This window comes from Ursus arctos, unplaced genomic scaffold, assembly GCF_023065955.2.
Source record: "Ursus arctos isolate Adak ecotype North America unplaced genomic scaffold, UrsArc2.0 scaffold_18, whole genome shotgun sequence".
NCBI lineage: Eukaryota > Metazoa > Chordata > Mammalia > Carnivora > Ursidae > Ursus > Ursus arctos.
The window spans coordinates 34,269,068-34,293,158 of NW_026622852.1; the positions used below are offsets into that span (position 1 = coordinate 34,269,068).

General features: G+C 48.1%; 1 protein-coding gene across 7 annotated transcripts in view; it reads right to left on the reverse strand.

Moving 5' to 3' along the window:
• LOC113260353 (phospholipid-transporting ATPase ABCA1) overlaps positions 1-24,091 on the reverse strand; it is a 125,849-nt gene that overhangs the window by 22,288 nt on the left and 79,470 nt on the right. For 5 of the 7 annotated variants that reach the window (XM_044386769.3, XM_044386767.3, XM_044386768.3 and 2 more), the window contains 19 exons: positions 23,663-23,839; positions 21,777-21,999; positions 19,861-20,082; positions 19,229-19,433; positions 18,082-18,195; positions 16,122-16,293; positions 14,949-15,080; positions 13,893-14,035; positions 13,512-13,649; positions 12,538-12,758; positions 11,150-11,228; positions 10,078-10,280; positions 8,252-8,300; positions 7,950-8,063; positions 6,797-6,945; positions 5,217-5,341; positions 4,083-4,181; positions 1,369-1,558; positions 291-385 (listed from right to left, as the gene is read on the reverse strand). In XM_044386769.3, coding sequence (XP_044242704.1) covers positions 291-385; positions 1,369-1,558; positions 4,083-4,181; positions 5,217-5,341; positions 6,797-6,945; positions 7,950-8,063; positions 8,252-8,300; positions 10,078-10,280; positions 11,150-11,228; positions 12,538-12,758; positions 13,512-13,649; positions 13,893-14,035; positions 14,949-15,080; positions 16,122-16,293; positions 18,082-18,195; positions 19,229-19,433; positions 19,861-20,082; positions 21,777-21,999; positions 23,663-23,839 — 2,850 coding nt within the window. Of the gene's footprint in view, positions 1-290; positions 386-1,368; positions 1,559-4,082; positions 4,182-5,216; positions 5,342-6,796; positions 6,946-7,949; positions 8,064-8,251; positions 8,301-10,077; positions 10,281-11,149; positions 11,229-11,255; positions 11,329-12,537; positions 12,759-13,511; positions 13,650-13,892; positions 14,036-14,948; positions 15,081-16,121; positions 16,294-18,081; positions 18,196-19,228; positions 19,434-19,860; positions 20,083-21,776; positions 22,000-23,662; positions 23,840-24,091 lie in introns of all 7 variants that reach the window. The other 2 variants (XM_026506085.4, XM_048223174.2) reach the window with 1 other exon arrangement.

Genomic DNA, 24,091 nt, shown 5'->3' on the forward strand with positions numbered 1-24,091 from the left:
TATATGATACAGTATTGTTAGCTATAATCACAATACTGTACATATGATCTCCAGGATTTTTCTAATGCACTGCCCTGTGATTATACCAGGCAGCCTTAACCTTGATGCCGACAATTGAAAGTTCATAATACTCATCTTTTCTAGATTGGGAGAATATCCTAAACTTCCAAAAGCCAACATCAGGCCACAATTTGATAGTTTTCCCCATTACTCAGTCTGCTATTTTTAGACCTTTAATTCCCCTAGTCAAGACTGAAAAAAAGCAAGGGCCAAGTTCAGTAAATAATGACCTTTTGGCTATGATCTGCACATAGGTCTTCACCAGATAATCTGAAATGTTTCTTCCGGTCAGGTTCTGAAGGATGTCTGCAGTGTTCTGTTTTCTCTGTCATCACAGAAAAAATAAGCGTTAAGTGTCTTTATGGACCACAATTGACACAGAAAAAAAAAAAAAACTACAGTGACACATGTCCCTCAAACATGGACCACAGTGTGACCAGACCCTGAACAAAGGACTCAGGCGCTGCCATCAGCCAAACACAGAGGCCTGACTTATGCCAACCAAGGATGTCCCCAAGGAAATTATTCTGAACTACTGAACAATAGACAGTGGGATATGAGTCTTCATAGTCACAAAGGTTTTTAGGGAGCAGTACCACTGACCATGCCCAGTGACTTCTTTTCTTCATTGGAGTTATACTGATGAATAGATTCACTGTTATTTTAAGGAGAAGTAACCAGGACTTCGTTAAGTTCTCGCACCCATTTACAGTTGCTGGTCCTCACCCTGCAACCAGATGCTGATGAAGCAACAGAGGGAGATCACAAGCAAGCCTCTTCCTGAAACTGTTCTCAGAAAAAAGGCTCAGAACTGCTCCCCAGACTCACAGTCTCACAAACTGTCAGAGTTTTAAGACCCACAGAGGTTTTATGGGCAATTCAGAGGTGAGGAAAGAGGCCCAAGAACTGAGTGGCCTGTCTGAGGTCACCAGCTCATCTGTGGCAGAAGCAGGGATGAAGCCGGGCCTGTCACAGTATGTTCTGTCACATTAACTCAGTGGGAGAAGCCAGACTGGGTCTTCCACAGCCCACGGATCCTCAGTGTTGTGATCTGGTTTTAACTCAAAAAGTAAGTAACGTAGGCTGACTTTTCAAAATAGAGGAACAAGCTTAAGATATAGAAACTTGTGGACCAGCGTCTTCCCTTCAAAATGCTTTTTTTCACATGCTTTTCCCTATGATGAGAATGAAGATCAAGACTGAAAGACAACCCCCTGACATGACAGGTCAGCCATTCCTTCTTCCCAAGCAGCAGCTCCCAGCCTACCCTGCACTGCCATCTGCTCAGTCACACGGAGAGTGACTCACTTGTGGAGGAGGCAGCCCCCCTGCCCCTAGGGGACACACGGGCAGCATCTTCTTGATTTTGTCACTGCTACACTGGCAGGTGGGTGAGGGGTTCTCCATTGTCCAGTTTCCTTTTTGGAAGAGGTCCGTGATGGTCTGGGGAACTGGGGCGGTGGTCCACTCCTCCTCCCCCACTGAGCAGGGCATGTCTCTGCAAAGGGAGGACATCAAAGGTAGCATCACCCGAGAGGACCTGGCCTTTCCTGGTGCCTCAGGAGCACACGCCAACCAATAACCACCGCAAACACACAACCACCCCCTCACCATTTGTTTGATCTCCCCAGACCACGTGAGTGAAACTCACTTTACAGTTAAGGATGAAAGAACACAAAGAGGCCCTAAATGCTCAGATACCAAACTCCAGTCAATCCAGTCTGCCGGCATTTGCTTTCTTGTTCCCGTGTTCACTCAGTGAATATTCACTGAGCATCTACTAGGTGCCAGACACTGTTCTGCATATTTGAGAGTCTGGGGTGAACAAGACAAAGTCCCTGCCTTCACGGAGCTTGCGTTCTTGTAGAGGAATGCGGCAGTAAGCAAACGTCACTCAGCCAAAAATAGAGCAAAATAAGAGGACAGTGAATCGGGAGAAGAGGGACTACTGCCTTCTCCCAAGGCATAAGAGCCTAGAAAGGAGTCAGGAAAAGATTTGGGGAGAAACAACACTACAAGCAAAGGTGATAGAAAGTGCAGGTACAAAGCCCCCCCCAAAAAAGGCTCTCCATGTTTGAGTAACAGCAGGAAGGCAGCGTGGCTGGAACGGGATGAGGTAGGTGGGAGAGTGATGGGAGATGAGTGGTGGAGGGAGGGAGGTGCCCGATGACACGGGCCTGGGAAGGAGTCTCTGTGTGATGCTCAGTGTGCCCAGAGTCTGGTGCAGAATGGCAAGATTCCCTTTATGTTCTAAAATGAGCTCGGAATTGGGGTTTGGAGGGGATGGGGTGAGAGTGCTCAGTACATGAAGAGCTTGGTTGTCTGCAAGCATCACGAGGCCTTGATGTCTGACCTGAGCGCTGAATCACTGTGGACCATCAACACGACGCTCACCCTCTTGGGTCTTATCTTCTCCACCAGTAAAATAAAAGTTCAAAATGACATGTGGAAATAGTCATTTCTAGCAACCCTTCCAGTTTCAAGATTCTACAAAGCAGAGCCACACTCTTTATGTTGTTCTTGCACGTACTAAAAATATCAAAGGATCACATTTGTGGACTGCTCTCTCGTTCTCTCTAAAGCACCATGACTTGATGGAAAAGTCAAAGTAAGACATGGGGTTCACACTCTAAAACCTTCACAAGATGACTGGCTGAGACAAAGCTCAATGCCACAGTCAACATCCCAGTCAAACCTCCCTCAGTGCTACTCCTTTTGGTAAAACCTAGAATGTGAATTCAGGAACAGTTGCCAGAGTGCGGCCCCTCCGTCACCCCGCCCCTCACACGCACACGCAGCAGTGCTCTGCCCCAGCGCTGTGAATCCTCGCACAGCAGGGGCCGGACCTCTTTTGTCTCTGGAGGCTAACCCAGAGCCCAGACCAGCTCCTTCCGTGCTGGCACTTATCTGAGTCCACACTGCTCAGCGGGCGTATAACGAACCCACCTCATCTAATTCTTCTACCTCACCTACGAAACATGCAGATTTGTCAAAAGTCTTGTGACTCCAGAGAGGATGTCTCTGTGTCCTTTTCCATCACGGTCATCTTGTTCTTTAGGAACGAACACTGGCTGCTAGGGCTTACCACCCATGAAGCAGTAAGTACCAGCAAATGTTCAGTAAATATCCAATAGTAAGAGCTGGCAAGGACATGGTAGCATTCCGTCTAGAAATCTGCTCTGAAACCTTGCACACCCAGGTACCAGGCACACTGGTCTGTCACTTGCAAACTCAGTAACTTCCCTTTAAAACCTGGAATTCAAGTTAGTCCTTCTCCAATCCTCCTATACCTTCCCACACTCTCCATAATTCCTCCATGTCTGTGCTATAACTGAGCCAGAACCTCATTCTGCCTGAGCCTGGAACCTTTGACCTGCCTGGGCCATGGTTCGGGTAGCTTGGAAACTCACCTCTCTTCACGGTCTTTATGCACAAAGACCTCCGCACACACCTCCCCCCATACCCACTTAGAGACACATGGGTACTTCACTGCGTTTATCCATACACTGCCTACTTCCTTAAAAAGGATTTGGAAGAAAAATACAAAAATATGCAACTCCAAAAGAAGAAAATGTCCATTTTTACACACAATAATACAGAACATCTTTCAGGTTGGTAAAGTGAAGAAGCTGATAAGCCAAACTGCAAATGATATATAATGGCAGCCTATCTCTGCGTCTAGGTACAGGAGCTGGTAGAAAGGAAGAAAGGGAAAGCAACTGATCCGTGCAAAGTGCTATTTGAATTAAATATTAACCTCTAAAGCAGTAAATAAACGTCTGTAGTGATTTTACACTGCAGGATGTTAGAATACTCTCCTGGTCGGCTCAGTTTGTTTCTAGATGGTCTGGTTAGATTACTGTATCAGCTTTTAAAGATAAAAATGTTTCGAAGGACAAATGATACTAGTCACAATGTGGCATCTATCACAGCTGATAAAGGTAATATAGCAGACATCACGCCAGGTGACAAGCATAAGACAACCCAGCTGTCGAGGGTCTCATAGCTCAAGGGACACTTACGGGATTGGATTTCCTTCCATACATCGGGTCCCGAAGCCAGGGTGTCTGGTGAGGGCATTCAAGAGTTCCTGGGTGCCCAAGTCCTCAGGAGCATCATTACTGTGGGTACACGAGAGGCAGCCAGCTCAGCAATTCATTTAAACCAGGAACTGGGAGGTGGAATTGTTCCTCGAAACTTTGGTAGGCACTTCCTGTGTGCCAAGTGCTCGTAACAGAAAAGAATGAAACACAAAACCTACCCAAAAGATGCTGATGCTGACTGCTTACTTGGGATCAAGGTAAGGGACAGCCCTCTGAGCTTGTGTAAGTTGTAATGAATGGAAAGTTGTGCATATGGGTGTGTGCACACGTATAAATGCACATGCACACTGATACATGTATTTTTAATGTGAAGAATTTCATTAAGGATCAGTTTTTCAAAAATACTTTCACAGTTATCCATGAACCTGAACCAAACAGGAAAAAAACATGGGGCTAAGAGAAGGAAGAACAAATTTGCATATTTATGTATATTTTGTTTTCGTTGTTTGTTTTAAGGCTTCCCTTTTACATTAGTCAGATGCTTCCCCATCTAACGGTGTAGAAAAAGCCCAAGATGAAGAAAACTCTGTGGAAGGAAGTAGGGAAATTCCTTTGTCCTTTTGTTTGAAGCACTGGATTGTTAGAGTAGCTGGCATTCGTGTCTGAAGAACAAACACTCGTTAATATCTGCAACGCAATGATACCATGAAATGTACTGTGCAGACAAGAAGCTGGAGGTGTAAAGCTGGGACCGTGTGCAGAAGCCCTGGGATGAACCGGCAGAATTAAAACATAGCTGTGAGAAGCCCAAATCCTACAGCTTCCTCACAGGTGTTTTGCAAGGGCAGATTATTTACATAAAACACAGATGACGGCAGGGTAAAAAGAAAGGAGTTCAAGAGCGGGAACAGAGGACGGGTCTATTATTGGAGGTTCAATTTCTTGCTGTTCTTTGCATACGATATGAGTTTGTGTTGCGGCTTTAGAATAGCTGATAAAATCCATTCCACTGTGTGATTCTTGAGTCCACCTCCCCTTGGCCCTCAGCAGCGTCAACACCCTCCATCTGCGTGAGCTCTCTTCTCTCCCGGGGCACGGAAAGCAAACACGTACCTGACAAACGTGTACTGTTCATTGTACATCCAGGGCTGAAGTTCCAGGCTGGGGTACTTGCCAAAGGGGGGCACGATCAAGCTGAACACCAGGGCAATGCAAACAAACACAGCTGGCAGGATGATCTATAACCAGGGGACAAAGGGGGAAAGGAAATGGCAAAACAAGGGCAAATGTCACAACAAGGAGACTGGGACAAGCCCCTAAGAGTCCAGTCAGCCTCCCAGACCGGCCAGCATGCAAGTGAGCACCGCAGGACCCACAGCAAATCTCCACCAAGGCATTCACGGCAGGTGGGAAGCAGCAGATCCTGCCACCGAAACCTCTTCCCTGCAGGCCATTTCTGGAGCCTGGCAGCACAAGGCCAGGGCTGTGGCCACCTCGCAGAGGCACGAAGCTCAAAACTTTACAGAGTAAATGGTGGTCACATGTGAGAGTGACTCACAACACTGGGTCCTGGCCTCTTCCCTCTGAAGACCTGAGAAAGACCACGATGGGCCATGAGCCCAGCTCAGCTCAAAGAAAGGCCGAGAGAACGAGCCATGCACCAGGGTCCAGAAGACCCGAAGCCTGGTTTAGTCTCTACTACAAGTGTATCCATGTGAAGTCACTCCCGCTGCAGCCTCAGTATTCTCACTTGTAATCTACAGGCCAAGACTAAATGACCCAGTCAGATCCCACGCTCTGAAAGGGAACAGCAGCTGCTGTCACCATGGATTGACCTCAAAAAGCATCATTACCTAAATCCTTCTTTATGAGAAAATACTATATGACCATTATCTCATTGCATTATCGTTACAACCCTATCACCAATCAACAAACAAGGTAACTGAGCTCAGAGAGACTAAGTAACTTGCCCAAGGTCACAGAGCCAGTAAGTGGCAGAACCGGAAGTCAGACCCAGGTCTGCATGCTCCAAACTCATACTCTCTGCATTACCCACATAGTCTTCAGGGAAGAATCTCTGCAGACGCTTTCTCTATGCTTCTCGATTTTAAACAGTGGGATAATTTTATTCCTTCTGACCAAGCGACTTAGCATGTAAACACTGACTGACATGCAGGCAACAGTGTGATGAGTCCTCTCTGTTTGTCCATTTTTTTTTTCTGACCCCTCTGGCTACCTTTCCATCAACTTGCAGTTAAACATCAATTTAGAGAAAAGTCATGTTTCCAAGAAGGTTACATATCAAGTGCATCTCAGGTTATGAAAACTAAATTTGCCCAGCCAATTTTTCTAAACTCTGTCCTTTTTGTGCACACACACACACGCACACACACACAAACACACACAGCACTACTTAATGCCAGGCCCCATTCTAAGCACTTACTCGCTTTAATCCTCATAACAACCCTACGTCATAGGCACATTATCTTCATTCTAAAGATGACGACATGGAGGCACAGAGAAGTAACTTGCTCGCAGATGCGTGAGCGACAAGAAGCAGGACTGGGATTGAAATACAGGAAGTCCGGCTCCAGCATCCACCTCATAACCATGACCCTCTCCTGCTTTCACTGGTCAGGGAGCCTGCAGCCCACCCATGAAGCCAGAGTCACTGCCTGGAGCAGCACTGTCACCTGAGCAAAGAATCCCTTCCGACTCCGTCTGGCAATCAGCAGCCTCTTCCACAGAAGGGCCACAAACTGCTGCTGTGTGAGCTTCCAGCCCTTCACCTGGTAGGAGCCTTTGCCGTCCATCCCGCTGAGCAGGTCTGTTTCTCTGGATTCTGCAAGAAGCCGACACTGAAGGTCACCTACTATCTAGGCAGTTTTGACATCACCACGTTCCTCCCTCCAGCATCCTCAGCAATCATCTGTCCCAGGAAAAGTTAGGGCCCCAGACTTCCAACAGTAGAGCTTTCTGCCTTCCGGTTCTTGTGTGAGGAGTGCAGAAAATGAAGGTGCCTTGAGACTACTGAAGAGAAGTGTTCACACACAACGGCTGTACATCAAGTCATTTCGATGGACCAAGTCATCCTCAATTTCTTATAGAACATTCTATGAGACAGGCCATGCATTTAGGCTGACAGAGTTGAGAACAGATGATGTTGATTTGTCTACCATCTACTATTTTGGTAAAAGGTGGACACATTCTAATGATCTAAGTACTGACAAGGTCTGAAACCAGGGAAAATATGAGGGCCACACACTCATAGGAGCAGGACTAGAAGAGCCAGAAAGGTTTCTGTACCTCACAATTGGATAAAAATCCTTGTCTTAAACTAATGATTCCTAACTGAGGCGCTTTCAAATCTTACCAATATTTGCTTGACTCCTGGCCTCCCCTTCTCCATCCCAGTCAAACACACAGGGACACACTCATCCAGAATATCTAAGTCGAAGGAACAATTAGCTCTAAAAGCTGACTTAATTCAAAATCATTCATCCATTCAAAAAATATTTATTTAACAATTAAACCCCTTATCTAGGCAAGAAACTGGGTCTCCACAGAAAAAATAAATGGATTTAGAGGACTGAGGAGCCAACCTTTTATATGTGTCTCAAGTGAAAGATCTCAACTAAATGAAGAAAGTGACGAGGATGGGCTCCTTCAGGTTTGATGGTTTGCCCAGTGCTGGAAAAGGGAATGTGGTTTTCATCTTCCCACTTCCCTTTGGACCCTGTAGGCATCTATCATTCCATGCTCAAGGACGTTAAAGGGAAACATGGGAGTACACAAGACAAGAAATTCACTTTCAGACAATGGAACACAGATCTTTCCCAAACAGACCTGGGTCTACATCAGAATCATTAGGATCAATGACATCATCTTCAGTGAATGGGCGAAGACAGCTCTGCTTGTCCCCGAAGGCCCGTCTGTTTCGTCTTGCTGGCAAGGTGCCATCTGAAGGCAAAAGGAAGGAATTCTGCATTTTATTTGTAACAAAACAAGCCTTCCTCATCTGTCACAACTGTATACACTAAAAGTAAGAATGGGATAAACCGAATCAAAGGGAAAGGGACAACAGTGGTGAGCTAAGATGGCCTAGAGAAGGCACTTCCCAAGAACGTACAGCTCCCCCAGAGGCTTACCTGAGGTCTCAGCATCCACCCCACTCTCTTCAGCCACTTTGAGAAATATCTGAAAAACAGGAGTGAGAACAGTGTAAGCCCCATGTGATAAGAGCAACCATCACCGCCATGATTATTACATTATTGAGTGGCTTGTTAGCCCCTAAAGACAAAAAGTAAAAGCTTTATTTATTAATAATACTTTGCCAGTCATTTGGGAGTGAAGGCACTTTTAACCAGAGAACATTTCCTCAGTAGTGAGAACTATCAATCCAGACAATCATTTTCAAATTAAAGGTATGACATAGGAACACTACAAAAGAAATGGGTTCTGGGGGCACCTGGGTGGCTCAGCCGTTAAGCGTCTGCCTTGTGCCCAGGTCATGATCCCAGGGTCCTGGGATTGAGTCCCATATCGGGCTCACTGCTCAGTGGGGAGCCTGCTTCTCCCTCTGCCTGCCGCTCTGTCTACTTGTGATCTCTCTCTCTTTCTCTCTCTCAAAAATAAATAAATATTTTTTAAAAAGGAAGAAAAAAAGAAAGAAATGTGTTCTGAAACTACAGGGAACATGTTAGGTGTCTGTCTTCTTCCAGGTCGATGGCCCCCAAATCTTTAGGTAGGCTAGCACCATGATAAGGTATCCAAGACAGAATGATCAAAAGATGATGGGTTCCCCACTACTAGAAATATTATGTCGCGGATTCAAACATGGTAAGAGAATGTGAACTTGCCAATGATTTCTTTTTTTCTTTAAGATTTTATTTATTTGACAGAGAGAGAGACAGCCAGTGAGTGAGTGAACACAAGAAGGGGGAGTGGGAGAGGAAGAGGCAGGCTCCCAGCAGAGCAGGGAGCCCGATGCGGGACTCCATCCCAGGACCCTGGGATCATGACCTGAGCTGAAGGCAGACGCTTAACGACTGAACCACCCAGGCACCCCTCGCCAAGATTTCTAAACTCTGAACTACAGACCACGGCCTGGAAAACATTTAATAAAAGCACAGACATTAAGGTCTTACCTCCAGAAATTCTGATGCAAAGACCCTGGTGCTGAGGATTGCAATTTTTATTGTCAATAACATCCCCAGATGACTTCTCTGCCTGGTAGAGCTTGGGGACCACTGGGCCAGACAACTTCTGCATCCTTCCCAGCCCTCCAGGTCTATGATGCTGTGCTCTCTAAAGGCAGGTGCTGCTACATAGTAAAGAGAGCATGGGCCTTGTAGCCCAAACCGTCGATGCTGGATCCTAGCTTAGCATCCCTGAGTGCCCACCTTCTCATCTTATTATGGAGACTATATCAAGTTACAAAGTTGTTTTTTTTTTTTTAAAGATTGTATTTGTTTAAAGAGAGTGTGCATGAGTAGGGGACAGGGGAGGGAGAGAGAGAATTCCAAGCAGACTCTGCACTGAGCATGAAGCCTGTCACAGGCCTCAATCTCATGACCCTGAGATCATGACCTGAGCCAAAATCAAGAGTTGGACGCTTAACCAACTGCGCCACCCAGGAGCCCCTACAATAATCAAAACAAACAAATAAAAAAGAGCAAAAAACCCCACACACCCAGTTTAGCACCAGGCACATGCAGATTTTCCGTAAACGTTGGCTATTTCCTATGTGTGGCCATGACACAGCCAGGTCAGGGAACAAGCCTAATAGAGCTCTCTTGCTATCTCCCACCACAACTTTAAAGGGTTAACTGTGGCCAATAATACCCCAATATCAATGACCTAAGGACTCAGATGACCAGCTCCATGGTAATCCTATTGCCCTGGGGGAAAAGCAGCTGTCGGGCTTTGGGACTGTGGGACCTACTATACCCTGACAGTCAGTCACTGAACTTACTTCTTCCAGGGTCGTCTCTGAGATGCCGTAACTAGAGATGCCCAGGTCTGAGAGCCGGTCATCAATCTCATGGAAGAGTTCCACAAAGGCCCCCTCTTTGGCAGCTTCGTAGGGCAGCACGTATGTCAGTTCATGCCCAATGTCTTCCACTAGCCTGGCCTCAGCCACGTGCTTCCTGATGAGGTTGGAGATGGCAGAGACATCTGTAGGGACCAAAGCACAAAGACAGCTCAGCCGGCTCAGAGGCCCCCCATCAAGGGCCAGCCATGCCTTGGCTTCTCCCTTTGCCTACTCCTCAGAAGCCAGCTGCCCACACCTGATACCTGCCCCCAATACTGAAGTCATTCCACATGTTCATCTCTGGCCTGAGAGTTCCTGGGGGCAAGGATTAGGTCTTATTCACCTGTTTATCACCAAAGCCAGGAACACTGTAGGTTCTCAGTACATTGTGGGTGGGGTGGGTGAGAGGAAGGAAGGAGAGAAGGGCAGATGCGTGGGTGAAAGGAAGGCAGACTTTCAGAGGTTGAAAGCCTTGTCTATTGCCTTAACTCTATGATTCTTCAATGGAAAACCTGAGTAAAGGAAAATTAAATGATTCCTCACCCTTCCCTAACTTTCTAAAGGAGGCTCCTTCTATTTACGCCAATAAAGGGCTAATCGAACAGTTTGTGGAAGGAGACATCTCTCTGGAAAAAGCCAGTTGTTAGGACTAGGCGCAGATGAACACAGTAAAGGCTTCTGCTCCATAGGTGTTACTGGTGACACTTGTGTGCTATATATAGCTCCCAAGGAGGACCCAGCAGGCTGCTCTCCATCTCCTGGGCTCTCACTCTCCTTAGCTCCTGAGACCCAATCCCTCCCCCAAGGCTTGGCCCTCAGCTCCTCATCCCTGGTCTCCAGTGTCTGGCCAGATCCATTCCCCAGGAGATCCCCACCCCCATCACGTCAGCCTCTCAGGGGCACTGCCCTGCCAGCTCCCACACCGAGCCGCAGGCTCCCCAGCAAGCGTTAAGCCAATCTGCCACCAAGCTGCACCCTCTCCCAGCCCCCCAGCCCCAGCCCAGCAGCAAACCTTGAGTCAGCGCCACCAGCCTCTGCACCTCTCCTCCTCTGCCTCCACTCTGCCCAGCTGGGGGAAGCTCAGGCACCACCTGAATAAGAAACCCCAGAGTCCTTACCGATGGTCAGCGTGTCACTTTCATGGTCGCTGCCCAGGCCAGCATCAGAACTGCTCTGAGAAACACTGTCCTCCTGATGGCAAAGAAGGAGGTGAGAATGGGTCAGGGACCAAGCAAGTACAGCCACCAGCACCTTCGCCAGGGAGGGCTTCCATGAGGCTCTATCATGTGGCTCCTCCTGGGAGGCAACCAACTGGGCGGCTGGGGCTTCTGAAGCCACTGACACGGGTGTGCCGTGTGGACGGGAGGTCAGGAAGCACAGCCATGAACGGAACCGGGGCCCATCGATGAATGCTGTCACCAGGCATTTGCTGACCCTCCTAGGCATGGGATTTGCCTGCCTAGTTGTCTGGCTCAGTGCTTCTCGAGCCTTGATTTATGCTGAGCCACCAGGGGACCTTGTTAAAATGCAGATTCTCATTTAGTGAGTCTGAGCTGGGCCCCCGTTTCTGCATTTCTAACAAGCTCCCAAGTAATCCCAGTGCTGCTGGTCCTCAGACCACACTCTGAGTAACCAGGCACTGGTTAAAAGGTAAATAAGCAGATAGCAGTTGAAGGCTGGGATGTAAATGTTTTAGGTGCCACTGGTTTCAGCACACAGATGAATCTCAGGCACGTACTGTGAACAGAGGAAAAATTACCTGGTTATCAGGCTCTGGTCCCACCTCTGTTATTCACCTGCTCGGTGACCTACAAGCCTCATTTCCCTGATCTGGGATAATAATCACAATATCTCCCTCCCACTGTTGCTGGGCGCTTTGAGGTGATAGGAGTTAAGGGGGGAAAAAGTTTATAAATGATAACAATGTTACAAAAATTTAACTATTACCGTCATTTTCTTTTACGCCCAGAATCTGCTAGAGTTGAGTTTCCGGCGTGAAATTAGTGTTCAGTAAACATTTGCTGTTTTGTAGTTTAAAAGCTGAAGTCAATGAAATTTACAGAGAATGAGCAGGAATGGCAGAGCATTCTGCAGCGAGGGCTCTTCACCCCGGCAAGTCTGTTTTCTTCTCTATAATAAAGTCCTCCAAGGACCTTCTCTATCACTCTCGGTGCCTCCATAGGAAGAAGGAAGTGGGATTCCACCACACTCTCACAACAGGAGCAGATGTGTCCTGAGCCTTCCACATGGGAAGTATGATGTGACTCCAAAGGGACCGCAGTGCAGGGAGATGGTGACCCCCATGTGGCAGAGTGGGGTGGACGTGGACAGGCCACTCCCAGCCAACAAGTCCTGACTCCCTGGGCCCAGCACCAGCCCAGCACCGAAAATACAACTCACCTTTTTCAGGTACGACACAGTGCTACTGCTATTTCTACAGGAACTGAGGGAGGATTCCACATCCTTCTTGACCAGGGTCAGGTAGTAGCCTGTTCCCAGCTGGTTCTTCAGAAACAGGGAGGAGCCCACACAGCACAGCTTCCCATGGGAAATGATGGCAATCCTGTCCCCCAGGATGTCCGCTTCATCCATGTGGTGCGTGGACAGAATAATGGTGCGGCCTGCCAGGTACAAACACAAGGACATGGGACAAGTGAGCCCTATTGGTTCTCATTGATTGAAGCAGCTGCAACTACAGATATATCAGCAGGGGTCACCGAGGCAGAAGAATCTGGAAGCCTGTGTGGCAAAGCCATCCTCACAGATATCGGAACAGGAACGTTCATTTGGAAATTTGCTACATGCCAGGCAGGGTGCTACGTGGTCTGCGTGCATTCTCATTTAACTTATCTTCTATGAGGCAGGCACTACTGTTATTATAGGTAAACAAATGCAGACAAGTTAAATGACTTTTCCAAGGTCTCAGGGCCAGCTGGAACTGGCTCCAAAGTCCATGCTCCTCATTTGCTCATCCACTCTTTCAACAAGCATATATAGTGTACTATGATGGGGACAGAGATGACCAGACACAGCCTCTGTTCTCAGCCATTGGTCTAGAGGGGAACACAGTTGTAAGAGACATGTCCAAGATCTATGCTGGAGGTAGCTCTGGGGACCATGCCCTTTATCCCCATTTCTCTTCTGGCCAGCCCCCAGATAATGAAGGGCATACACGCTAAGTGTCTTGTAAACCAGGTCTTCCTTCCACATCCGTACTATGGGGGAACACAGAGCTTTAAGAAAAGAAGTCCCACATTGTCCTTGAGAAGCAATTCTGTTGCTCTGTCACCAACAGCCATGAGCCACGGCCACAGCCGTACTTCTCAAGAGCCTCTCCATTCCTGCCTCCCTCAGAATAAATGCACATCAGCTACCTTGTCGATATTTCAGCAGGAGCTCCCATATTCCCCTGCGGGAGTAAGGGTCCACACCGGCAGTAGGCTCGTCCAGAATGACAACCTTGGATCCCCCAACAAAGGCCAAAGCCACAGACAGCTTTCTCTTCATTCCACCTATGAGAGAGAGAGACACACACACATTTCAGGACCAGCCCCAGACAGCAAAGGCGGAGGTGTTGAGAGACGAATGGAGGCACCCACCTGGGGACAAGCCAGGGACACACTTCTGACCTACCCACCCACCCCCACAGTGGGACACTGGGGCAGCTATTGCTTCACCCGTGTGTGTGTGTGTGTGTGTGTGTGTGTGTGTGTTGGTGGGGGGGGGGTGGTGCTGGAGGAGGAGGGGGCACTCACCTGACAGCTGACTTGTTTTGCTTTTCAGTTTGCTGGGTGGCAAACCCACATCCAAGGCCATCTGCTCCATCTCTGCTTTCACGTGCTTCTCCGAGAGCCCCTTCAGACGTGCATAGAACCAGATGTGTTCTTCCACAGTCAGCCTGGGGACAGAAGGGCAGGTCAGCTCTGCACCACACGGGCTGCATCAGAACACAGTGCTTCCTGATCCACAACAGAAGAAAATAGGCACATTTCCACTGCCTCCCTCCCTGACCTTTTCTAACTTTATCAACTTCTGAAAAATAATAGGAAGAATCAAGACAGAAGCACCGTAAGCAACCACCAGAGCTGCTGAAGAAGCCAAGGCTGAAATGTGCCCAGTCCCTTCCAGCCTGTTCCCAGCGGGCCTGGCCACCATACATCAGGCAGTTGCAACTTTCAGCCTCCGGTCTTCAACGGGCCCACCCCACAGCCCCATCGACCAAGAAGCTGGCTGGGCATTCACCTGCAGCAGCCCCCTCCAGGAACTCAGACTGTGCGAGAAGGGAGGTCCCTGTGGAGGACATGAGCCTGAGCTGCTCGCTTTAGGTAAGAGGAAATGGAGGTACAGAAGGGGAGAAGTCCTTGCCCAAGGTCACAGAGCCCAGGTCTTTCTCTGCTCCACCACGAGGGCTCCCTGGGGGGCCTGAACTGTTGATAGGCCAACCTGAATGGAAGCAATGTCTCGAGCAGGAAATGCTGGGCCATCATGACAAGGGCCCCAAGGCATTGCCAGATCTGGGCAGTGGAGCTACAGCTGAATCAGGGAGGAGTGTCGTGGGAGAGGGAACGGGCTAACTGGCTCTCTAAAGAGTCGGTAACGGAGAGCACCATTTCCCAAGCGCTCATCCACCAGCTGGACTGATGGGACACTGCCTACTTTCCCCAAAATGGAAGGACAACAGGGACTCACTGTGCAGGGAGGGGAGACCAACCGCCCCCACAGAAGGTAAAATGCTTAAGTCCCCCTCTGCCCATGACTCATGACACACACATCCAGAGATGGTCTGCTTCTCCAAGCGCGCTGGTACTCACATGTCAAACAGCACGTTATGCTGGGGGCAGACCCCCAGGTTCTGCCGGATGGTGCTCATCTCAAAGCGAATGTCTTTCCCCAGGATGTAGGCAGTGCCTGAGGTGGGAGGGAACAACCCAGTCAGGATTGACCTGAGGACAAAAATGTAAGAGTGCAAGAGTCAGTGTTATCCCCATTCCCCTGGAAACGCTCCACGCCAGGCCGCAGAGCCCGGGCACCTAGAGCAGAGGCATCAACCCTCCCACAACCCCATTCCTTCCTGACAGACCCGAACTGACCCCTACAAAGCAAACAAGTCTTTGCTTTAGTGGATAACCAGGAGTGGGCCTATGTGTTGGAAAGGGCATTATCAGAACAAGCATTTTTAAAGGATTCCAATTTGCAATGGAAAGTACAATTTGAAACATACATTTTGTAAGTCTAAAATCATGTCCATGAAAAATGGACAAACCACAAAAAGTTATTCAGAGATTAAAATGTTTTTTTGTGTTGGGCAGTAGGATTTTTGTGTGCCTTTTAAAAATTATCTGCGATGTTCATATATTGATTTTGCATTAACAAAAAAAAAAAAAAAAGAAAAGAAAAAAAGAAAAACAGGAAAAGGTCATCATCCCGAAAGTTATACCCTTAGCAATAGCTGAGGGACCACACTGAAAGTCACTGAGGCTAACTCTGCTGTTTATGGCCCGAGCTCCCTCGTGAAGCTGCCCATTATAAGGTCTTTTTATAGGTCCCCGTAGGTCCCAGAAAGGGCAGTCACATGGCCAGCTGTTTCTCACACCTCCTTAGCGACAGAGATCCTGGAAATCACTACTTCCAACATATCAGATCTTCCCACATTCTTGCTCATAGTTCTAACCAAACCAGCTCAAAAGGAAACCCCTTCTCGGAGCTGTCACAGCCTTAAGGTTCCAGGAACAGTGCAGAATTCTGAGAACCAAACGGGAAAGGTCATCAAGAGGTCTCCCAGGCTGTTTCAGGCCGAGGAAATATCTAGCCAAAACCGGCAGTGGGGAAAGCACTCTTGTGATGAGACAGTATCTTACATTCATCAACTCCTCCCGGGCGCTGCCCTTGCCCCAGTGACCAATGCAATGTCCTTGAGTCCTGCTTTCTAACTGCACTACAGAACATTCCTGAAGCTGATTCTGACAGCCACACCCTCTTCTTACATGGTGGTGGTCTTTCCAGCTCCATTGTGGCCCAAGAAGGAGGTGATCTGGCCCTCATAGAAATTCAAGGCCAGGCCATCAACAGCCACCTTCATGCCATCCCGGTAAACCTTCATCAGGTTCTGAATGGACACGCCCAGCTTCAGGTGTGTGGGTTCCTCCTCCATGCAGACTGTCAGAAGACAGAAGACAGAGGATGGGAATGAACCCACGGCAAATACCAACGAGTGGGGCACAAAGACACGGGGGCTGGGGTCGTACTTCCACGACTGTCCTCTCTCCACGGATACTTCTGGTTTCTCAGGCAAACATTTATTTAGGGCCTGTTTGTGCAGGAGTGTTGGTGATGGGAATTCACTGATAAAGGAACATTCACAGTCTATTGGGAGAAAAAGACTTCACAAGCAATTAAAATACAGGAGGCTAAAAGTAGTTTAAAAAACACATGTAAAATTGCCGTAGAGCTGTGGAATACCCAGACCGTGGAACACAACTCAGCAATGAAAAGGACTGAACTGTTGTTACACATCACAGCTTGGGTGGATCTCAAGGGAATGATGCTGAGCGACAAAAAGCCAACTTCAAAATGTCCCATACTACATGGTTCCATTTGTATCACATTCTGGAAATACCATGCGGAGAACAGAGTGGTGGCTGACAGGTGTCAGGGATTGGGGAGGAAGGGGGGTGGCTGTGGCTTTCAGGGGGCAGAATGAGGGAGTCTGTGTGGATGGAACAGTTCTGCATCTTGACTTAGCTGGTGATTACACGAATCTCCATGGGACAAAGTGCACAGAACTAAATACACACTGGTGAATGAGTACATGTAAAACTCTACAATCTGAAGAAGGTCTATACGTTGTACTAGTGTCAATGTTATGGTTTTGATATTGTGCTGTAGTTATGCAAGGTGTTACCATTGGGGGAAACGGAAATGAAATGCACAAGGGAAACACCCCAATACTATTTTTTGCAACTTACATGAGTTTATAATTATTTTAAATAGAAAGGCCTTTTATTTCAATGCCATGCAATCTTAGAGGAGGGACTGACTACTTGGGAATCTAGAAGGACTATTCAGGGATGGGGTACAGAACTAGATCTTGAGGAAGGAGGAGGATGGCAGGCAAGTCAGAGAAAGGGTTCTCCTGTGAGGACAGAGTACGTACAAAGGCATGGCAGTGTGGAAGAACAGGACGTGTTCTAGGAGACTGATACAGAAGCTTGGTGTAAAGAGGAGACTGGGCAAGAAGAGTAGGACGAGCAAGGGAAGAGGCTGGGGACAATGGCCAAGGGCTGGCTCTAAGTTGTCTAGTATGCCTGCTAAGGAACAGCAGACTTTCCCACTGGCAACTAGGGGAAGGCACAGAAGAGATCAGCAGAAAAAGGACTCATTAAGTACTTAGGAAGCCACACTGAACACAAAGATAGTTTCTCTCCAAGAACCAAAGCAAACAGCCAGAAAGACAGTTTGCTAAACTGTGGACACCTCCACCCAAGTCAGGAGCCAGGAGGATTAGGGCTCTGGGTAATGAAGGGTGAGAACATCAAGAAGCACAGGCTGAGCTCTGACAGCCACTTGGTGTCAGCCTACACAGGCTCATATTTCTATCACTATGATGAAGCAGGCAGCGAGGTTATGGTTCTACAATTACAGTTGTCCTTACCTCCTCTTTATAGCTGTTAATTTATCATAAGAGTGTGTGTTGGGGTGTGTGTGAATGTATAGATATGAAGGGCCTCTTTCCTAGAAGCCAAGAAAACAAAGGCAATGGCCCTCAGGGACCCGGAGAGTGACTCCCCAATAAGTTGACAACAGCACTGGACACAAATGGCATGGGAGAATTTGGAAAGATGCATTGGGTGTGATTTCTTTGCTCCTAGAGTGGTTTCAGACTCTCTAAGGGCAGTGGGGGTAAAAGCACTTAGGCTAAAGGGACGGCAGGTCGGCAGCACTTACTTTCTGATACTCCCTTCTGGCTGGAACCAGGGTGGCTCTTCTCATCAGTTTCCTCACCAAACCAGTAGGATTTGGTGCAAGGAAAATACCAGGGCCTGGGGATTCCATACTGGCCTGCAAGCAAAGATAAAAACCAAGATGGAAGCCAAGCACAGCAACATCCTAGCGTTCCTGAGGTATTTCAGCTGGAACTACTCCCTCCTTGACAACGCCTCTGGAGCTGGCACCCTGGAATGGAGGTGGGGGTAGTGGGAGCTCACATCTGCTGAGACCTACTATGTATTCAAACAACCCCACGAGGCAGGTTATCAGCCCCATTTTACAGATGAGGAAACTGAGGTATAAGTAGCCTACTCAGGTCACTCAGCCAGTAAATGAAGGACTCAGAATCTGAACCCAGAACTGTAGGGTTCAGATTATTCAGATATTCAATGCAGGAAGCTCAAGTAGAGGTAATGAACACTCCGCTTATACTCCCTTAGAGGAAAACCAGGGGAAGCAGAAAAAGTTAAACCTCACTCTCTTAGAATTTGATCTATATAAAAATGTATCCATGGCAGGTCTTGGTCAAGGAGATTTATTAAGGGAAGTACTAAAATGAATTTTTATGAATGTTAATTTGATTAAATCATAGGTAAGGGCTTAGAGTCAACATATCTTACTTTTCACAAACTGTACTCAGGAAACAGAGCCTCTGCTGGTGGCTAATTCTGGGGACACAGAATTAGAGAATTGGGCCAGCGCTGGCAGGAGGAACCCCCTGGACTAGCTGACCCAGTGTGACCCAACTGGGTTCACCTCCAAGCACCAACACTGCCCAGCTGTGTGTCCCACAGGCAAGTTACTTCTTTGAGTCCTAGTTCTCCCATTTGCAAAAAAGTGGGTCTAACAGCAAGCCCCCAGGCCCACACAATACTTGGCACAGCACCGGCACACAGGGCTCAGGAAATGCAAGCTAGAGCAGGAGCACTTTCTAGCATCAGCTGCTTCTCCTCAGATTGTTTGCTTGCCATGGGTCTAAAGCCCTGGCCACTTTCCAGGGAGCGCCAGGCCCTGCAGAAATGTCACCACAGACAGAGAAGAGCTCAGCTGCTAGAGATTACATTTCCCTAGCCGATGACTGAAGCTGTGTGGAAGTTCCGTGTACCTGGAAAGACAGCCTCGATGTACCACGTCATCACTCCATAGAGAAAGGTGTCGAACAACATCATGGAGACTGAAGTGGTGAGGCTGAAGCCATCCTCCTCCATGGGGCTCTCAAACAGGTTGTCCCACTGCACTCCAATGCCCTGCTCCTCGAAAAGGGCAAAGTACTCACAGCCAAACCCGAAAGCCACAGGAGACAGCAGGCTCTGTGAGAAAGAGGCAAAAGTCACTTATCCATCTCCTTGTCTTTCATTTCCTAGCACTTTTAATATAAATTCCACCTAGAGAAATGTGAATTTGCAAAATGGATCAATTACAAGATATGGAAGTATTCACCTACAGATCCCTTGAGGGGCGTGGGCTCACTAGCAGCATATAAAAGGATTCTATTTATAACCCCTCATTATGCACACATATTTCAGAAATGCATGCATGACAAAGCGTAAAACTTTTAGAATTTTATGCTTCCAAAGATGCCCCAAAGGCTCAGCAATCCTGTACCCCACACACACAGACAGACACACACACACACACTCTCTCTCTCATCTGCCGTTCTCAGCTTGGACCGCAACGGGGAGGTGAAGCGCCAGGGGTGGCTGTACGCGCAGCTACTACCCAGGGGTGATTCCTCACCACGAAGATCTTGAGAGAGAAGCCCACGTAGTCTTGCCACGCCACGCACAGCACATAGGGCAGGTACAGAATGAAGTAGATGATGCCCCCACAGGCTGCCGCCAGGTTGGCTCTGGAGAAGAGGGTGCTGATCAGGAAGCACTGCAGGATGGTCACCACGCCGAACACGGACAGAAAGACAAACACTACGCTGGGGTCGCTGTACGGCAGCAGGTTTCCTAACTGGGAAGGAAGAGAACTGTTAAATGTGCTGCCTCAACAAGCAAGCACGTCCTCGCATGATCTATGGAAAGAAGGACTCATTCATCCTCATCTGAGAGACAATAGGGAAGAGCAGTGCTGCTCACTGCTCTGATCAGGAAACTGAGGCCTAAGTAAGGATAATGACTAGCCCAAGACCACAAAGCAAAGTAAGAGCAGAGGCAGGAAGGGAAGAGTCTAGGGCTGAGATTCATCAAGACTCAACTCAATGGACAATTTTGCTCTTTGGCTCTCCAAGAATTACTGTTACCTGGTGTCTCCTTTTGTAAGGACTAGGGCTCTCAGCACCAGGAAAGAGTTGTGGAAGCCAGCATTCTATAGGACTTCTCCCTCCAAAAGCCATGGAAAACGGCCAGGGAATCTTATTCTCCCCCTTGTGACCTGCCATGGATTCTGCAGTCCCACAATCATCCAAACGCTTATGGACCTGTCAGGTCTATCTCAGGCCACTTCATCTGGGTGTGTCTGATCAGGACCAGCCAGCACATGGTCCCAGAGCAGCTCTCGCCCACCAGCCACAGGACCACCATCCCCACCACGGAGCTCTGCCCTTGCAGTCAGATATCAGAACATGAGCAGGGGTTGGTTTCAGCAAGAACTGCTCTGTCATATTGCTGGGTGGCCTTGGTGAAGCCCTTAACCTTCCTTGGTCTCACTTCCTCATATGTTGAATGGGTTAGTGAGGATATAATCAGAAAGCACAGGTGAATGTGCTTTAAACAGTGCTTGGCAATCGGTAAGTGCTCATTTGTATTAACAGTAGCTAGTATTAACCTAAATATTAGTTCCTCACCCTTTATACCCCCCTCTCTCTGAAAACATTTTTTACGTGAAGCATCCTTAAAACAAATCATTGTAAGGAAAGAAGATTAGCATATAAACCTATTAATATATGGGGTGGCACAGAACAGCACTGCCCAGGGTCCCCTTGAAGGGGGAACGTGTTGCCTGGTTGCAACAGCAGACAGCCTCTAGCTGTCAACTCCTCTGGGTCTGCCACAGCCACAGAAAGCTGCCTGGCCCTGGGGCTCATAACCCTAGTGATTGATTGAGGAGCCCGGGGTCTGGGGTGTCACGGAGGGAGGCCTTGGGCCTGGATAGCTCAGCTCAGTGAGGGACGATTTCGGCAAGCCGTATATGCTCCCGAATGCCCGTGGAGTTGGCCCTGCACTGCATTTCACAACTCATTCCCCTGCTCAATCCTGCACATTCCCCATCCCTTCCATAGATGTTGATCCCTAGTAAGTACCCCTGTGCCAAACCCTCTCAGCCTCTGCTTCCAGAAAAACCTAACCTGCAACAATATGTATCCCTCTGATTATGGTTTCTAGAAATTCTGGCAGAATCACCACCCAATACATCTAAGGAAATGAACAGCTCTCAGATGCTGCCACGAACCACTGCCCAGCACACGTCATGGTGTAGGTATGTGTAGGCGAGCAGGAGCCCTGGGTTCTAGCCCTGCTCAGCTGCTAGCCAACTGGGTTGACCCCGGGCAAGTCACTCTACCTCTCCCCAAATACAGAACGAGGAAATTGCAGGAGATGACATGTCTGACCCCTTCCCTCCCACATAATCTTTGCTTTTCTCCTCACAGCCTGTGTTGGGCTGTTTCGGAGTTCCTTGGCAGCAGGGAGCCAGTGTGGCAGCCTTACTTTCAGGATGACCACCAGCAGGCTGGCGCTCACGAGCAGAGGAATGAGGCTACTGATGAACCAGCTGAACCAGAGGATGCCGTTGTCCAGGCCCATGATGCGCATGGTCTCCTTCAGCCGCGCCTCCTTCTCATACACGATGCCCTTGATGATCACAGCCACGGAGTAGATCCAGGCCAGCGTCATGAACAGGGGCATCGACCGGCTCATCACCCGCAGGAAGCTGGAGGCCCCACAGAAGGGTGGGGAGAATTATGGGGAGTGAGAATCAGGCTCGGAGGCCGGTGCCCCCAGGAGCCTGCGTGCAAGAGGAAGCTCCGAGATTGAGGGAACGGGAGGGAGGCTCACTGGACTCCAAAATGTACAGGTTATCACATGCTTCATGAGGAGCGCAATGTAGTGTTAACAGTGAGACCAATGAAGTGCCGCCAAGTAGCATTTCTTTGGGGCCTGCTTTAGTCACTAGATAACTGTGAGGCGTGGGGTAAAGTACTAAAACAAAAACCAAAAAACCAACTCCTTCTCTCACAAGAGTACAACATCTCCAAGGTCATGTTCCTATTGCCTCGCACAACTTTTATCACAGACAATACAGAAATAGACTCCAGGCAGCTCTTGTCAGTCATATTTCAGATTCCAAACTGGAACAGGAAAGGCAGTGCTGTGAAGTAAAAGGGACACAGAATTTGGACCCTGGAACTCCAGGCCCAAGTCCCAGCTTTACGACTGAGGCACTTACCAGCTAAGTAACAACAGGCAAAGGCCCTTAATGCCGCTAAGCTCCCCTCCTGTCCTAATCTTAAGACACCCTTTCTTGAGTAAATCTTGGCTGAGGGGGGTCTTTGGAAAACTCTGGCTAATCTTTCTGAAGGTGAAAAACAAGATAATTTGGGGTGACTTGGAAAAGCTAGAGTGAGCCACGCAAGGAAACAGTTGCCCAGTGCAAAGCAGAGAACAAAAATAAGAAGAGGAACCCTGCTCCTTCTACACTCTTATCTCTACACACACACGCGCCACAACGGAGAATGAGAGAATTTCCAGAATTCAGAAGAGACGTTACATATCTCAGATGCCTGCAATAACTCCACCTCTGCCCATGCTCTCTCACAAAAAATCATTAGAGGAGCGCCCGGGTGGCTCCGTCGGTTCAGCATCTGACTCTTGGTATTGGCTCAGGTCACGATCACAGGGTCATGAGATTGAGCCCCACACCTGCATGGAGCCTGCTTAAGATTCTCTCTCTCCCTCTGCCCCTCCCCCACCCTCCCCTGCTCTCTGTCATTCTCTCTCTCTCTCAAGAAAAAAATCATTAGAACCAAAGGCACAGTTCCCATGAGATCTTGACAGCTTAGTGACTAAGCGCTGAAAGATTATCTAAAGTTTAAGATAAAAAGGCCTTGTTCAATTTTATTTGGATTGTTTCAAAATGCGATTTACCCCTTAGAAAGAGTAAGTGGGCAAACAGACCACCTGCAGGCAGCTCTTATGGGCCTAGATCACTGTTTCTGTGCTTGGGGGATGTACGTATGTGTGTATGTGCTTGCCTGTGTTTGTCACGACACATTTGAAACTGCAGACTGAGCAAACTTTGACCAAAAGGGTAGGGTATGTAAAAAACAGAAGCGCTAGTAACTACAGATGAAAAAGGAGGGAGGATTCCAGGATGTGCACGTGTGTCAGTGATGTGGCTGGAACCGTCAACAACCTACACCTGGCTTATCTCCTAAAATCTTCACTGAATTTCAAAAAAGATTTTTTTGTATCAACACACCTTTAAAATACACAAAATCAAAGCATCCCAGCTCCTCTTTTGGACATATGCACACGCGTGTGTATGTACGTGTAGGTGCTCTCATCCATGAAATGGCAGCTCAGTGGTAACTTACATGTCGTCGACGTAACAGGGGTAAGGCATCTGCTGCACATAGACACCAGTTTTCTTCTCCGTGCCCGTCAGCACCCTGATGATCGCCTGCTCCACCACGTCTTGCAAGTAGGCAAAGCCCCCCCAGACGTACCGCATATCCTCAAAGGGGTCAGCCCGAGGACCCGGGTCCCAGTACCTAAAACCGAAATACAGGTCAACAAATATTCCTTAGAACCATACATCAAAAAAAAGCCAATCACCCACAGTCCTACCATGACAGAGCCCCTATTTTCATCTTATATATTTATATCTTATTTTATGGTCTCAGGTGTGCACATATTTTTATTTTTATTATATTTTATTTTTTAGTTAAATTCAATTAGCCAACATATAGTACATCATTGGTTCCAGATGTAGAGTTCAGTGACTCATCAGTTGCATATAACCC